This window comes from Capra hircus, chromosome 19 (genome assembly GCF_001704415.2).
Source record: "Capra hircus breed San Clemente chromosome 19, ASM170441v1, whole genome shotgun sequence".
NCBI lineage: Eukaryota > Metazoa > Chordata > Mammalia > Artiodactyla > Bovidae > Capra > Capra hircus.
Window position 1 is genome coordinate 54,991,932 of NC_030826.1, and position 15,846 is coordinate 55,007,777.

The 15,846-nt window shown below is 61.4% G+C and overlaps 1 protein-coding gene across 3 annotated transcripts; it reads left to right on the plus strand.

Annotated features, from left to right (window-relative positions):
• UNC13D (unc-13 homolog D) lies at positions 415 to 15,282 on the plus strand. 3 transcript variants are annotated; one of them, XM_018063791.1, is made up of 33 exons: positions 415 to 462; positions 793 to 937; positions 1,683 to 1,718; positions 1,948 to 2,055; positions 2,143 to 2,202; positions 2,291 to 2,357; positions 2,567 to 2,747; positions 3,273 to 3,317; positions 3,423 to 3,491; positions 3,667 to 3,736; positions 3,895 to 3,999; positions 4,098 to 4,190; positions 4,265 to 4,368; positions 5,735 to 5,852; positions 5,961 to 6,085; positions 6,204 to 6,294; positions 6,376 to 6,432; positions 6,518 to 6,615; positions 6,717 to 6,768; positions 6,847 to 6,977; positions 7,048 to 7,168; positions 7,522 to 7,665; positions 8,385 to 8,483; positions 8,586 to 8,792; positions 8,990 to 9,058; positions 10,609 to 10,688; positions 11,945 to 12,050; positions 12,132 to 12,203; positions 12,543 to 12,626; positions 12,722 to 12,842; positions 13,036 to 13,159; positions 13,638 to 13,834; positions 14,548 to 15,282. In XM_018063791.1, exons 2-33 carry the CDS (start codon positions 821 to 823, stop codon positions 14,670 to 14,672), a joined length of 3,276 nt encoding a protein of 1,091 aa, XP_017919280.1. In that variant the 5' UTR covers positions 415 to 462; positions 793 to 820; the 3' UTR covers positions 14,673 to 15,282. The 3 variants fall into 3 exon arrangements, 2 of the variants coding, with proteins under 2 accessions (XP_017919280.1, XP_017919281.1); XR_001919632.1 differs by lacking the exon at positions 13,036 to 13,159 and having other exon boundaries at positions 14,548 to 15,268; XM_018063792.1 differs by lacking the exons at positions 415 to 462; positions 793 to 937 and adding an exon at positions 967 to 1,541 and having other exon boundaries at positions 14,548 to 15,268.

Genomic DNA, 15,846 nt, shown 5'->3' on the forward strand with positions numbered 1-15,846 from the left:
AGCCTCCGTTCCTGAGGCCGGGAAGGGTGGAAATCGGCCACAGCCCACATCTAGGCCTGCACCCCCAGGACCCTGATCTGGAGGGAGGTCCTGGATGTGCTGAAGCCCAGCCTAGCCTGAAGCATCGATTTTCCTGTGCCTTCTGGACCAAGTCACCTCCCCAACCTTTACCTTCTGGCCAGCCCTGCCCAGCAGCCCCTGGGCTTGGCAAAACCCTCTGCAAGGGCATTTGAAGAGGACGCCCTCCCTGTGGGGGCAGGGGCCGTAGGGCCGTCCCTGCCTGGCACAGCCTGGCCTCGTCAGATTGGTGGAATGTCACCTGTGGAGCAGAGCAGGTTGAGCAGTTGGCTGGCCCCAGGGGGAAACGCCTCTCCGGGTCCCCACCCTGTGCCCTGCCCACTCCCCACCCCAACTCCAGGTCTCCGGCCCATTCCAGGGAAGCTGCGGGTGAGGACCAGCCAGGTGGGCCTCCCTCAGTCACCCGGGGGGCTGCTGTCCCCCTGCCCTCAAGCCCCTTCCTGGATAGTGCTGGACAATCCCTGGGGCCCCTGTATGGGAGGCTGCGGCCGAGCAGCCTGCCTCTGCCTGCAGTCCGCCCAGGTTCCTCCCAGTATCCCAGCCAGCCCCAGGGAGGAAGGTGCAGGGGCCAGGGAGCCAGGGGCCCCCACCCCGAGGTGATGAAACCCTGACCTGACCCTCCCCCAGGGCCTGCCCTTCCTTCCCCCTCCCCTGGAACCGGGTGGCAGCCCCGGGCTCTTTGCATAACCCTGTGGCTTCACTATCTTCCCCCAGGCGGAGAGGAAGGGCTGGGCTGAACACCATGGCTACGCTCTTCTCCCGGCCCCAGAGGCGCCCTCCCCTCTTGCGCCAGGCCATCAAGATAAGGCGCCGCGGGGTCAGAGATCTGCAGGATCCCCGGCCCCCACGGGCTCAGGAGGTAGGAGGGACCTCAGTGGGCAGCCCAGCAGGCCTGGGTGGGGCTCTGCTGGCTCTGGGTGCCGGGCCCCACCTCTTGCGGCTCTGCTCCTCTCTCTGGCCCTACCCCAGCCCCAGGTGGAGCCTTTGGGATCCGGGTCAGCGGAACAGGTGTTTCTCTGGGCTCCCCAGAGCCTCAGGCCCAGGGTCTGAGCCTCTCTGAGACCCCTCCCTCTGGTGGGCCTCCACCCACGGCACCTGCCCCTACCCCTGCTGGCTGTCCTGAGCTCCTCCAGTTCCATGGGCTCCATTAGGCAACAAGTATCGCTGCTGTGGGCTGGGCTTTGGGGGACCTGCTGAGCAACCCCCAGGCCCGCTGGGCATGACCCCCGGTCTCATACCTCGCTGCTGGGCCTCACTTCCGCCGCTGGGGTGCGGAGCGGAGCCGCCGATAAGCAGCCCTGTTTCCTCTGGGGAAGGAAGGAAGGAAGGTTGGGGCCAAGGGCCGTGCTGAGCTCACGCTGCCGGAGGGCAGCTGAGAACTGATGGACCCGAGCCATGGCAGGCCAGGGGACAAGGAAGGTGGCTCAGGGGCCGGACCCCCAGGAGGCCTGCCGCAGGAACAGGTGCGCGGCACCATTGGGCTGGACGCCAGATGCTGGGGCCCCCGAGCCCTCAGGCTGGGCCTGCCCTGTGGGGAGTCGTACGGGCATCCAAACCCCGGTCCTGGCCTCTGGGACACCCTGTCTTTTTGCCTCGCTCCCCAGATCGAGCCTTCATCCCACCACTTGTTGCCTGAGGAGGTAAGAATCAGGGTGTTTCGGGGGTATAGAGGGGCGCTGGGAAGCGGGCCAGCATCCTCCCAAACAGCCCCCTGCCAAGGCTGGGTCTCAACCCTCTCCCTTCCCTGTGCGTTCAGACACCTGGTCCCCGCTTCGGGCATGTGCCCTGGGTGCCAGGGTGGCTGGTGGCGCTCAGACCTTGTGGTGGTGGGTGGACGGGGGATCCCGCGGTGACCCTGCCATGTCTCAGCGGGCCCTGCTCTACGAGGAAGCTCTCTACACCGTCCTGTACCGGCTGGGGCAGCCGGAGCCCAACCATGTGGGGGAGTCCTCCGAGCTGCTGCGGTACCTGCAGGAGGTGAGCCCAGCCCCCTCCTGCCCGCCTCCCTGCAGCCTGGCCGCCCCCACCCCGTGCCCCCAGCTTCCCACACTCCTGCCCCACCAGGCCTTCCGCATGGAGCCCGAGGAGCATCAGCAGATGCTAAAGCGCGTCCAGCAGCTGGAGGTAACCCGCCAGGGCCACCCTGGGCCATCAGGGGGGCTGGGAGGGCCAGCTCCCTCGGGGACTCAGCCCCCACCTCCTGTCACTCCAGAAACCAGTCTTTTGTCTGAAAGCAACGGTGAAACAAGCTAAGGGTATCCTGGGCAAGGATGTCAGCGGTGAGTAGGCGATGGGGACCCGGGGCCTTCTTCCTGGCTCCTTCCTCTCCCCGTCACAGCCTGTCCCAGAGTTCCCATCCCCCAAACATCCCCTGGGGCTCAGCTGGGGGCTGCTGGCCCCTGGCCCTTGGATGGGGAGGGGGTGATAAGGACTCTCCCTGGGAGCCTAGCCAACACCCTTACTGCCTCCCCCATCCCCTCCTCCCCAGGGTTCAGTGACCCCTACTGCCTGCTGGGCATCGAGCAGGGGATGACGGTGTCCGGGGGCAGCCCAGGCCTCCGGCGCCGGCAGAAGGCCGTGGTGAGGCACACCATCCCCGAAGAGCAGACGCACCGCACCCAGGTCATCACCCAGACCCTCAACCCTGTGTGGGACGAGACGTTCATCCTGTACGTGGCCCTGCCCTGACTCCCACCCGCTCTGGTCGTCAGGGGCTACTCGGCTGTGGGGTGGTGGCCCCCATCAGTGAGATCAGCGGGACTTCCTGGCTTGGGGGAGAGAGCGTGGCTTGACCGGAGGTGGAGGCTGCTCCCAAGGCAGGGAAGACAGACCGGAGGCCAGATAGGGCAGGGCAGTGGCATAAATGCCACGTGCTGGGGGAGAGGGGGTCAGGCACGGGTGGGTTAATGGGGATGCAGAAGGGGACGATACATTTGAGAAGGAGGAGTTTGCAGGCAAGGGCTAAGACTTGAGGATGGGTAGCTTTGAGGACATGGGTAAACTCCGGGAGTTGGTGATGGACAGGGAGGCCTGGCGTGCTGCAGCCCATGGGGTCTCAAAGAGTTGGACACGACTGAGTGACTGAACTGAACTGAACTGACTTTGAGGATGGCAGGCTTGAGCCTGGGGTCCAGTGGCCTGGTCAGGGGGCCTAGCTATCCAAGCCCCTCAGCCATGCTCTTTTCTCACTACAGAGAGTTTGAGGACATAAGCAACGCCAGCTTTCATCTGGACATGTGGTGAGGGTCGGGCCCCAATCCCGCCCGCTAGGGTGGGGAAGAGAAGGGGCCGGGGGCTCCCAGGACACCTTATCCGCCTCCTGCTGAAGCCTCTGCCCACACCAGGGACATGGACGCCGTGGAGTCCGTCAGACAGAAGCTCGGGGAGCTCACAGACCTGCATGGGCTGCGAAGGTGAGTGCCGTGGGGTCCTCCCTGGGGAAGGAATCAGGGCTCCTTCTGCCCGCACCCCCCGCAACGTGTACCCCAGTGGCTGGGCTGCAGGCCCTGGCTGCGCCCAGGTGGCCAGAGGGAGGGAGCAGATCCCAGCCTGACCTGGCCAGGCTCTCAGCCCCTCTCCCTGGGACAGGATATTTAAGGAGGCCCGGAAGGAAAAAGGCCAGGACGACTTCCTGGGGAACGTAGTTCTCAGACTACAGGTGAGTGGAGTGGGGGTGACGAGGGGTCCAAGGGAGGGGTTCCAGGTCTGCACCGGGCGGAGCCTGGGGTCTGCCTCCCATCGCCTCCCTGACCCCCAAGCGTGAGCAGCTCCTGCGGCTCAAGGGCGTGGGCACCTCTTGCCTGCCCGGCCCGCCAGGACCTGCGCTGCCGGGAGGATCACTGGTACCCCCTGGAGCCCTGCACGGACACCTACCCGGACCGCGGCCAGTGTCACCTCCAGTTCCAGTTTATCCACAAGCGGGTAGGCGGCCCGGCTGGGCGGGGAGGAGGGGCTGGCCCAGGCGTGGGGTCCTCTGCTCACAGCCATGCTGGGCCGCTGCCGCCCCCGCCCACCTGCAGAGAGCCACCAAGGCCAGCCGCTCCCAGCCCAGCTACACAGTCCACCTCCACCTCCTGCAGCAGCTGGTGTCCCATGAGGTCACCCAGCACCAGGTACTGCCCTGCTAGGGCCGGGTGGGGCCAGGGCCTGCCTGCCAGGTCCTGACACCCCTCACCTGCCTCCTCAGGCTGGCAGCACCTCCTGGGACGGGTCATTGAGCTCCCAGGCGGCCACCATTCTCTTCCTCCATGCCACGCAGAAGGACCTGTCGGACTTCCACCGGTCCCTGGCGTGAGTGCCCAGCCCAGCCAGAGTACCCGAGGGCTGTCTGCACTGCGCCACCCGCTCCCTCCATGCTTGCCCTCCTTCAGGCTGGCAGCCCCTGTCTAACCCTCCAGAGATCTGTTTGGGGCCCAAACTGTGTATTTTAAGTTGTGAGTCAGTTGCCGGCTGACTCAATTTGTTTTTCAATACGCTGGGTCCTTGTCGCTGTCTGCGGGCTTTTCTCTAGCTGCGGCAGCAGAGCAGCTACTCTTTAGTTGTCTCGTGTGAGCTTCTCACTGCAGGGGCTCCTCTTGTTGCAGAGCAGGGCTCCAGGGCGTGCAGGCTTCAGTAGCTGTAGCAACATGGGCTTAGTTGCATGGGGCATCTTCCCAGACCAGGGATCAAACCTGTGTCCCCTGCGTTGGCAGGTGGGTTCGTAACCGTTGGGCCACTAGGGAAGTCCAGTCGCCAGCTCTTAAAAGCTGGAGATTTTCCATGCAGATTCACATCTCCGGCTTCCCATGAAAGATTCATGCCGAAGCTGCAGGGCTGTCGCCTTGCTGGGCGGCAGGGGGTCAAGGGCAGGGAAGCCTAGCTTCCCCTGTCCATCGTCCATCATGGCTGCCTTCTGGACACTTCACTCCCTGACATCACCTGAGTCCTGGGCAATTGAGTCTGCCACCCCAGCCCCAGGGCCCCAGCAGGACTGCTGGTGGCGCCGCGTCCCCGGATGGCAGAGGCCTGTCCAGCGCAGCTGTGCTGCCCCAGCCTCCTTCAGCCTCCCACTTGTTTCCGCTCAGCCCCCTCTGTGAAGTCTCCCCTCAGCTCTCTAAAGGGATGTTCTGGCTGACTTGGACTTGGACTTGGACTTGAAGGCTCAAGTCTCCAAATCTGATTTTTTGAAAGAAGCAAGAAGTCCTGAATTTTAAAATCACAAATATTCTAATTTAAGAGACGGGGCAATTCATTTACATGTTTTGAAAAGCCCTTATGGGAACAAAGGGCTTCCCTGGTGGCTCAGACAGTAGAGAATCTGCCAGCAATTCGGGAGACCCAGGTTCGATCCCTGGGTTGGGAAGATCCCCCGGCAAAGGGAATGGCTATCCACTCCAGGATTCTGGCCTGGAGAATTCCATGGACCGTATAGTCCGTGGGGTCGCAAAGAGTTGGACATGACTGAGCATTTTCACTATGGGAACAAAAGCAATCCCATGGGTTACTTTCAGTTACTGGTTTTCAGCCTCTACAGGCTGATGAGAAACCCTGGGAGGTTTTGGGGTGGAGCAGGGCTGGAGAGGTTTGGGCACTGTCCACCCCTGACCCCCTCCCCCAGGCCAGGCAAGCCGTGGGAAAGGAGGTCCCCAGCTGGCTGAGGGCTTCCTGTCCACCGCAGGCAGTGGCTGGCCTACAGCCGTCTCTACCAGAGCTTGGAGTTCCCTAGCAGCTGCCTCCTGTTCCCCATCACCAGCATCGAGTACCAGTGGATCCAGGGCCGGCTCAAGGCCGAGCAGGTGGGCTGGAGGGAGCTGCGGGGGGAGGTGTTGGGCGGGCAAGGCTCAGGGAATGGCTTCGGCCCCCTAAAGCAGCCCCTGCCTCATGGAACCTTCCGGGCCTTGCAGCTGGAGGAGCTGGCCACCTCGTTTAGCTCCCTGCTGGCCTATGGCCTCTCCCTCATCCGGAGGTTCCGGTCTGTCTTCCCTCTCTCGGTGCCTGACTCCCCAGCCCGGCTGCAGTCCCTTCTCAGGTTGGTGGTGACTCCCGCCCCCGTTCGGGGGCACCTCTGGGAAGGATGGCCGTCTCCAGGAGGAATGAGGGGGGCCATAGGGCAGCGGCATCTTGGACATGGCTCTCCATCCCCACAGGGTCCTGGTACAGATGTGCAAGATGAAGGCCTTTGGGGAACTGTGCCCAGACAGCGCTCCCCTGCCCAGCCTGGTGACTGAGGCACTGCGGGTACGGTGTCTGTCCTGGGGGTGGGGAGGGCGTGTGCCTGGGCCTGGCACCCCTCCCTGCTCACGGCCTCTCTGCCCCCAGGCTGGCACCGTGGGATGGTTCCACCTGAAGCAGCAGCACCATCAGCCCATGGTGCAGGTGAGGGGCTCATGCCAGGTGGTAGGTGGTGGGACCAGATGCCCACCGCTTGAAGCCCTGCCTGGCTCATTTCTGTCCCTGCCAGGGGCTGCTGGAGATGGGCAAGGCGTTACTGAGCCTGGTACAGGACATCATTGGGGACCTGCACCAGTGCCAGCGCACGTGGAACAAGATCTTCCATAAGTGAGCGGGTGGTGGGGCCGGGGCGGTGCATGGGGGCTCGCACGGGGTCCAGAGGGACCCGGCTGTGTGCCGCCAGGTCACGCCTGCTGCCTTTCCTCCAGCGTGCTCAAGATCGACCTCTTCTCCATGGCTTTCCTGGAGCTGCAGTGGCTGGTGAGGCTCCCCGTGTCCCGCGGCCGAGCCTCCCGCACGTGCCTCTGGAGCTCCGCCCACCACGCCTTCCCTCCGCAGGTGGCCAAGCGGGTGCAAGACTACATCGCGATGGTGGGCGGCTCGGTGACCCCGGAGTTGGGCGAGAGCCTGTTCCAGCTCTACGTCAGCCTCAAGGAGCTCTACCAGCTGGGCCCGCACCCCTCGGAGAGGTGGGTAGTCGACTGGCTGCCGGGTGAGGAGGGCTCGCAGCTCCCCAGGCTGACCCCCCGCTCTCCCCAGGGATGGTGTCCTGGCCCTGGAAGGCTTCCACCGCTGGTTCCAGCCGGCCATCCCGTCCTGGCTGCAGAAAACCTACAGTGTAGCCCTGGCGCGCGTGCAGCGCGCTGTACAGATGGACCAGGTAGGGGTGGGGCCTGCTAGGGGCGGAGTCCCAGATTTGGGGGTGTGGCTTTCAGCTCTGCCGGGACCTTGCAGCAGGTGCGGAAGCGGCTAACCAGCTTTGAGCACTGCTTTTGAGGCCAGTTCAGGTGTGAAACGCTGTCTCCTGTACTACTCCAGGGTGAACCGTGGCTTCCCATAAAGGCTCATCCTGGCAGCTTGCGGGCTCTGAGCGGAGCCCTGCTTGTGTGCCTTGCAGCCCCTTGCCCAGCTCTGAGCTTGCTGGCTGTATGAACTATGGATGCTTGCAGATGCAAGCAGGGAGGATTTGGCAAGCCTTGAACTCTCCTTTCTACACACTCCCCCATCTCCTAGCTGGTGCCCCTGGGGGAACTGACCAAGCATAGCACCTCCGCTGTGGATCTGTCCACCTGCTTCGCCCAGATCAGCCACACCGCCCGGCAGCTGAACTGGCCTGACCCGGAGGAGGCCTTCATGATCACTGTCAAGTTTGTGGAGGTACAGCCTCATTCCCACTCCACCATTTCTCCCAAGTTCTCACCCAAGTTCTCATCTGTTTCCCTGAGCAGGGATTGGACCTGAGCCCCTGCATTGGGAGAACAGAGTCTTAGCCACTGGTTTCTTTATTTTAGTTGCTAAGTCGTGTCCAACTCTTTGTGACCCCATGGACTTTAGCCTACCAGGCTCCTCCGTCCCTGGGATTTCCCAGGCAAGAATACTGGAGTGGGATTGAAGTACTAGGAGGAAAAAAAAGTAATACTAGAGTGGATTGCCATTTTCTTCTCCAGGGGAAGGGCTTGCCTGATAGATAGCTCAGCTGGTAAAGAATCTGCTCCCAATGAGGGAGACCTGGGTTGAATCCCTTGGTTGGGAAGATCCCCTGGAGAAGGGATAGGCCCCTCACTCCAGTATTCTGGCCTGGAAAATTCCATGGACTGTATAGTCCGCAGGGTTGCAAAGAATTGGACATGACTGAGTGACTTTCACTTCACTTTTCTCCAAGGGAATCGTCCCACCCCAGGGATCAAACCTATGTTTCCTGCATTGGCAGGTGGCTGCTTTACCATTGAGCTACCTGGGAAGTCCCAGTTCTCACCCTAGCAGCATCCAGAACACTCCACCTTAAATTGCCCAGGACATTGAGGTTCCTGTCCCTCCGCTACCTGCCTCTCCTGGCACCCTCCCCCACCAAACTGATCATCCCCTCCTCACCCCAGGACACCTGTCGGCTGGCCCTGGTGTACTGCAGCCTTATAAAGGCCCGTGCCCAGGAGCTCTCTGCAGGCCAGAAGGACCAAGGCCAGGCGGCTAACATGGTAAGGGCCGGAGCTGGGGGCTGGCCTGGGCTGGGGGCGGAGCCGGCCAGTGCTGATACTATTCAGTAAAGCCTGTCTCCTTGTGCCCCTGCCCGCCTGCAGCTGTGCGTGGTGGTGAATGACATGGAGCAGCTGCGGCTGGTGATCGGCAAGCTGCCCACCCAGCTGGCATGGGAGGCGCTGGAGCAGCGGGTGGGGGCTGTGCTGGAGCAGGAGCAGCTGCAGAACACGCTGCATGCCCAGCTGCAGGGCGCCCTGGCTGGGCTGGGCCATGAGATCCGAACTGGCGTCCGCACCTTGGCCAAGCAGGTAGTTTGCTGGACCCACAGTGACCCCGCCCCACCCAACAGCAGCCTGAAGTCCTCTCCCAGCAGGACTGGGGTCAGTGCCCCGCCTTCTCCTCTTCCTGAACCTAAACACAGGCCCCAAGCAACCTCTCCTGACCGCCACCCGCCCCCGCCCCGACTCATGCCCTTGGCCTCCCTCTTTCCATTTTGTGTCTCTAGCTGGAGGCGGGCATTGCCAAGCACATCCAGAAACTTGTGGGCATCAGGGAGTCCGTCCTGCCTGAAGACGTGAGTGGCCCGCCCTGCTCACTGACCTTTGCCAGCAGCATGGGTCAGGGATTGCCAAGGGGCTTAGGGTGGGCAGGGGGCTGAAGGCTGTGAGGTGTCAGAGTTAAACTCCCCAGACGTGGGCAAGGAATGTTCCCTCCTGGCTTCAGTTTCCTCCTTGGATGCTAAGAGTGTGGGGCTGGGTCATCCCACAGGCTCTCCTAGCACTGACAGTGTGGGGGGTGCAGTAGGGGAGTGCTTAGACTTTGCAGCCAGATAGCCCTGCATCCTTCTCAACTGCCTAGTCACATGACTGTCCTGGTTACTCAGGCCAGCTGACCTGAGGTTCCACATCTGCAATCAGGGATAGTAATGTGCACCTGTGACTGTTTGGGAGACTAGTGAAAGTCGCTGAGTCTTGTCCGACTCTTTGTGACCCCATGGATTATACAGTCCATGGAATTCTCCAGGCCAGAATACTAGAGTGGGTAGCCTTTTGCTTCTCCAGGGGATCTTCCCAACCCAGGAATAGAACCAAGGTCTCCTTTGCAGGTCTCCGCATTGCAGGCAGATTCTTTACCAACTGAACTATCAGGGTTTGGGAGAATGTTACTTATTAATTCATCAACTATTTAAGCACCCACTTTGTCCCAGGTATTGATTTAGACACTGGGGATATACATCAGTGGACACCATGATAAGAATCCCTGCCTTCCTACAGTTTGCATTCTAGTAAGCGAGGTTAAAAAAGAGCTAAGTATAAACTGTCACTGTAGCCATTATTGGAACTATACATACGTGTGTGTATAAATGTATATATGTCTATGCATTTATGTGTGCTAAGTCGCTTCAGTCATGTCTGACTCCGTGCGACCCCCTGGACTGTAGCCTACCAGGCTCCTCTGTCCATGGGATTCTCCAGGCAAGAATACTGGAGTGGGTTGCCGTGCCCGCGTCCAGGGGATCTTCCTGACCCAGGGATCGAACCCTCATCTGTTACGTCTAACCTGCATTGGCAGGCAGGTTCTTTACCACTAGCACCACCTGGGAAGCTCATATGTATTAGACAATGATAAACTCTCTAGAGAAAAAACAAGGGAATGGAAAGGATCAAAGGATTGCTTTTTTTTTTTTTTTTTCTGCACCATGTGACTTGTGGGATCTTAGTTCCCTGACCAGTATGGAAACCAAACCCCCTGCAGTAGAATTATGGAGTCTTAACCACTGGCCCACCAGGGAAGTCCCTGAGGACTGTGGTTTTAGATAGTGGCCAGAGAAGGCCTTACTCAGAGGGTAACAGCTGAGTCAAGACCTCAAGGAAGCAAGAGAAGGAGCCATGAGGATTTCTGTGGGAGGGAATAGCACGGACAAAGACAGGACCAGGCCTGGCAGGTTCAAGGGCTATAGGGGAGGCCAGCGTGGCTGGAGCCCACTGGGGCCGGGGTCAGCTCTGCAGACATTCCACCGATGGGCAGGAAAGCTCCTGGCCCTGTTTTCTTTCTGGGCCAGGGTGAGGGGATGGGGATGGGACCCAAATGGGCCAGAGCCAGACATACTGCTACCCTCCCCAGGCCATTCTGCCTCTGATGAAGTTCCTGGAGGTGAAGCTCTGCTACATGAACACCAACTTGGTGCAGGAGAACTTCAGCAGGTCTGTAGCAGCTGCCTGCCCCGCCGTGTCCCACCGCTTCCTCCTCTCCTGCCCCTCCTTCCTGGCCTCAGCATCCATCCTCGGGGGAGAATGCAGCCGGGTTCTTAAAATGCTCGCTGCCCGGGTCAGGGAGCTCAGGACTGCACAAGCCACTTCACCTCCGGCTGAGCTGAAACCTGCCGGTCGCCCTCCCTTGGCCCTGGGCTGCATCTTCTGGGGGCTGCAGCTCTGGCCTCCCTAATATTCCTGGAAGCTGGTGTTCCTCTCCCATGTTCCAGGAGAGCTTCCCATTAGGGTCTCTTGGAGCAGGGCCCCACACACAGGCAGCAGGGGGTATAGGTCAAGGGTGTGGGCTCTGGATGACCCCAATTCAGACTCCAGCTTCACTGCTGCTTGGTGGATGGCCTTGAGCAGATCACTCAAGTTTTCTGTGCAGTTGATCATAGTTCTGGCCTCTGTGGAGGACTAAATGAGTCATGTGAGGTGTTGAGAACAGAGCTTGCAACAAAGGAAGTGGTCGGTGACTGAGCCGCTGTGACGACAGTGACGATGATGCCAACTGGTCCCCCACATGGGGCCGCTGGCCCCCGGAGGCCTGCTCCTCTCCCTCTGGGGCAGCACAGCTTTGGGAGCCCATCTGAGGGCTCTTTAGTTGCTGTGTGTGGGCTCTTAGTTCCCTGGGACTAAACCCAGACCCCCTGCATTGGGAGCAGAGAGTCTTAATCACTGGACCACCAGGGAAGCCCCTAGACCTCCCCCATTCTTAAGCACACATTTTTTGTGTATGTTTCTCTGCCTGACTCTACTTTGACAAGTCAGTTACTTCAGGTCATTATTAGGATGGACTGTGGCTTGGTTTGCTATTTTTTTTTCTCCCTGCAAGTAGTACCTGCTGATCCATAAGATCTTATTCATTTTGGCCACTCGCATCTTCACTCAAGATTGTCATTGGGGGACCACCCCTCCCCCCTTGTTTATTGAGGTTTGATAATCCCACGAGGATTCTTCACTAGCTTGTAGATAGGACTGGGCCTGACTGCCCCCTTACCCCCTCTTCCCTCAGGAGACAGCCCTCCCTCCCTACCCTGCCTGTGCCCCAGGTCCTAGTCCCACCAGTGAAGTCCCACCAGGTGGAGGGTGGGGGCGGGGCAGACCTGGGCACAGGCCCGGGGGGCCCCGAGGCCTCCCCTTTCTCAAGAGCATCTTGGCTCCCGTCTCTGTCCTCCGGTCCTGCGTCCCTCTGCACGTCCCCCCAGCCTCCTGAGTCTGCTCTGGACACACACGCTCTCGGTGCTGGCGGAGGTGGCTGCCTCCCAGCGGAGCTGCCCCCTGGCCTGTAGCAGGCTGAAGTTTGCACTACAGGTAACACCAGTGACAACGATGATGACCCTGCTGGGACGAGTGCCTGGAGGGGCTCATCTCTCACCTCTCTGCTCCCTCTAGAACCTGGAGATCTGCTTCTACGCAGAGGGCTGTGGCCTGCCGCCCGAGGCCCTGCACACCGCCACCTTTCAGGTAGGGCCTTTGGGTGAGCTGGCGCACAGCTTCCTGTGCTCGCCTGTGTCCAGGGCCTGCTGCATAATCTACAGGGCTCAGCGCAAAATGAAATATGGGCCCTTTCTTAAGAAAAAAAAAAAAAACTGAAAAATTTAAGACAGCAACAGCAGAACCTTAAACCGAGCGTGAAGTTCTTCTAAAGCTGGTTGGGGCAGGGCGGCTGAGACACACCCGCGGAGCCCGCCGCGTCGGTGCCTCTGGCTGTCGCAGGGCCAACCCTGCCTTGTGGTCCCAGGGCGCCAGGGCAGCCCTGGGCTGCGGTTGGGGGTGACGGTTCAGGGTGTGTCCCCTCCTCAGGCTCTGCAGAGGGACCTGGAGCTGCAGGCGGCCTCCAGTCGGGAGCTCGTCAGCAAGTACTTCTGCTGCCGCCTCGAGCAGCAGGTGAGGCCCCGCGCTCCGCCGCCGTCACCGCGCACCTGGAGCCCCGCCCCACCCGCTGGGCCCCCGCTGACCCCGCCCCTGCGCCCCGCCCCCAGGCAGCAACCACCTCCGAGGAGCTCGGGGCCGTCACCGTCAAGGCCTCCTACCGCCCCTCCGAGCAGAAGCTGCGTGTGGAGCTGCTCAGCGCCTCCAACCTACTGCCCCTGGACTCCAATGGTGAGTGGAGGCTGCCCCGGCCGCTCTCCGTGTCTGCGCTCGGTCCCCCAGAGTTCCTGGCGCTCGGTGCGTTTCCCCTGGACCACCACGAGGGGGCAGTGCTAGTGGGCAGGGCACCGCTGCTGGGGTGCGGACTGCACTCAGGGCTTGGGGTATCATCCTTGGCAACGTCTCCTCCCGGGCCACTTGCCAGGCTCCAGCGACCCCTTTGTCCAGCTGACCTTGGAACCCAGGCATGAGTTCCCTGAGCTGGCCCCCCGGGAGACCCAAAAGCACAAGAAGGACCTTCACCCACTGTTTGATGAGACCTTTGAATTGTGAGTGGTGCCTACACTGGCTGTGTTCCCCAACCCTAGACCTCCTCAGGCCTGCTCCTCCCATTTGGGGCCCAGGGGCTCCCTTCAGATGACCCGGTGTGAGTCCCAGGGAGGGGGCAGTGGGGACAAATGTTTTGCTGGCACATGCCTCAAGCCTGCACTCCTGCAGGTGGAGTTAAGGGGCACTGTTGGGGAGATGCCTCCCACATGTTGGACTGAGAGGCTTGCTTTCAGGGAAGGGTGGTGTCTCTGAGGTCCTCTGTTCCACAAGACGGGGTGCCTGGGTACACAGGGGCCCCTGGTTGAAAGCATCAGCTCACAGTCAGAGCAGGCATGACAGCATGTGCCCCAAGATACGCCAGGCTGAGAGCTGACGTGATCCTAATCCCCACCCGTCTGGGCCAGCCTGTGTGCGGGGGTGGGTGACCATGGCACTGTGCGGGGCGGGCAGCTGAGCTGACTCTGTCCCCCCGCCCAGCCTGGTGCCTGCTGAGCCATTGCAGAAGGACGGGGCGTGCCTCCTGCTCACGGTGCTGGACCACGACAGGCTGGGGACTGATGACCTGGAGGGGGAGGCCTTCCTGCCGCTGCGCTCCGTGCCCGGCCTGACAGGGATGGAGGAACCTGGCGAAGTGCCTCAGACCCGCCTGCCCCTCACCTACCCTGCACCCAACGGTAGGCCTGAGCCCTTGGGCAGGGCAGAGGCTGCGAGTGCGGGGCCTGGCCCAGCACGGGGATGCAGGGCAGGGGCTGCCAGGCTCTGGAGCCCCCAGAGAGGCAGCGATGTGGGGATCAGGAACACCTCCCTGGAGGCGGAAGCCTGTGGAGCCGGAGTGGGGCTTGCATTGCTGAGATCTTAGGTCTGATCAAGGACCCATGGTCTAAGCTAGGCTGGGTGTGCACACCTCTCCCTGGTGGGATAAGGTCACACCGCATTTTGCTTGGGGACAGGGGCCATCTCTCTGCCCAGGGGGCATGTTTCTGCAGAGCAGCCCCTGAGCTCGATGAGAGGAGTAGGAATTGTGTCTGAGCACTTGTGATGAGCCCATTCTAAGCCCTGGACACATTAACCCTCATACCACTCCCTTACGACCACCCAGCGAGGCAGCTGTTGCTGTTCTCCTGATGGGCAAACCGAGGCACACATTGGTTAACTGGCCCCAGGTTTTTGTATGAAAAGGTCATGGTTGCCACCTGAGGCACATCAGTGTCTTGCGCTGCAGCTGGGCTGAGAGTTAGGGCCAGCGCCGCTGCCAGGCTCTCCTGTGAGCGTGGCTGGGTGGGCCAATCCCTAGGCTCGGGAGGACGGGGCGGGACCACAGCTCTGGCCACTCGCCAGGCATGCGCTGCGTCTCCCAAGTCTGACCCCCAAACGCCTCTCTTCGCAGGGGATCTGATCCTGCAGCTGCTGGAGAGCCGGAAGGGTGACCGAGAGGCCCAGGCGTTTGTGCGGCTGCGGCGGCAGCGAGCCAAGCAGGCCTCCCACCAGCACAGCCTGCAGCCAGGGCGGTAGTGGTAGTGGTGGAGGCTCAGTCCCTGGGGTGGGGGGGGCCAATCTGGGTTCTCCCGCCGCAGGGCAACCCTCCCGCCTGGCCTAACACCCCAAAAGGGCCCTTCGGGTGTGCGGAGCCCCAGCGTGTGGGGGCTCCTGCTGCCAGAGCTGGGCGCCCACAGTGATGGGAGCCCGGTTCACAGTATTTATACTCCCTCCCACCTCCTTTTGGTCCTGGCCTCAGCATTACGTGCAAGCCCCGTCCCAGGGGTGGGGGGACAGCGGTCTGCTTCCCTCACCCCTGCCCCCCTCTTGGGGAGAAGTTACTTTGGCAGAGCAGGGTCTCAGCCCCCGTGTCCTGTTTTAGCCGCTGGGGTGGGGGCCAGGCTCCTGGGGCCTATTCTTCAGCACCTGTGATGGAGGGAACCTGGGTCCCCTCCTGAGGGGCCTGCCAGCACCCAAGCTGACAAGCCGGGAGCCAGGGACCTTCTGGCTCAGAAGGGTGAGAACTGGTAGGCCGTGGGGACAGTTTGGCATGTCTGCTGAGGACCACTCTGCTGAGGACAGTGCCTACTACCTAGAAACTGTCTTAGCAAAAATAAAACAAACTAACAATCTGCTGTCCTCTCACAAAACATGAAGTGTTGGCCTGCAGTGGGGCCCAGGTTACAGTCAGGCCATGCAAACTCCCTCCTCAGCCCTCAGGAGACCTTGAGCTGCCCGATTCTGGGCTCCGGCCCACCCCTCACTCCCCCGTGTTACAGAGCAGCGAGGCGGGCGGGCGTGGAGGTAACTGACGCTGTGGCGGGGACTGGGGCAACTAGGATCACTGGTATTTTGGCAGAAGGCTTTGAAGAAACCACCCACCAGACATACCAGGCTCTGTGGCCGGTGCCAGCACGGGAACCTGGCACTCTGGTGAGAGCACCTGGAGTAGGGGGCCTCCCCCAGCGCACGCTGAGTCCAAGGCGCCGCTCTAGACAGCAGGGCTTAGAGGAATGGCACCCCAGACCTGCCTAGGGGAGTGGCCCACAGGCTGGGAGTCAGAGCCTGGGGTTCACTGTCATTCACTTGACCGTGGTTGAGTCACTTAACCTCTCGGAGTCTGCACAGGGGTGATCAGATAAGGTCATCTCCAAGGCTCCGGGCAGCTCTGTTTCCGAGGCAGGGGGAGGGAGGTGGCCCGAAGGCTCCC

What these genes read in the sequence shown, in the direction of transcription:
- UNC13D (XM_018063791.1), top strand. Translation starts at nt 821, where the DNA reads ATGGCTACGCTCTTCTCCCGGCCCCAGAGGCGCCCTCCCCTCTTGCGC. An exon ending in CCTGGGCAAGGATGTCAGCG is followed by an intron (nt 2,358 to 2,566) that starts GTGAGTAGGCGA and finishes CCTCCTCCCCAG; the next exon opens with GGTTCAGTGACCCCTACTGC. An exon ending in AGTCCGTCCTGCCTGAAGAC is followed by an intron (nt 9,059 to 10,608) that starts GTGAGTGGCCCG and finishes TACCCTCCCCAG; the next exon opens with GCCATTCTGCCTCTGATGAA.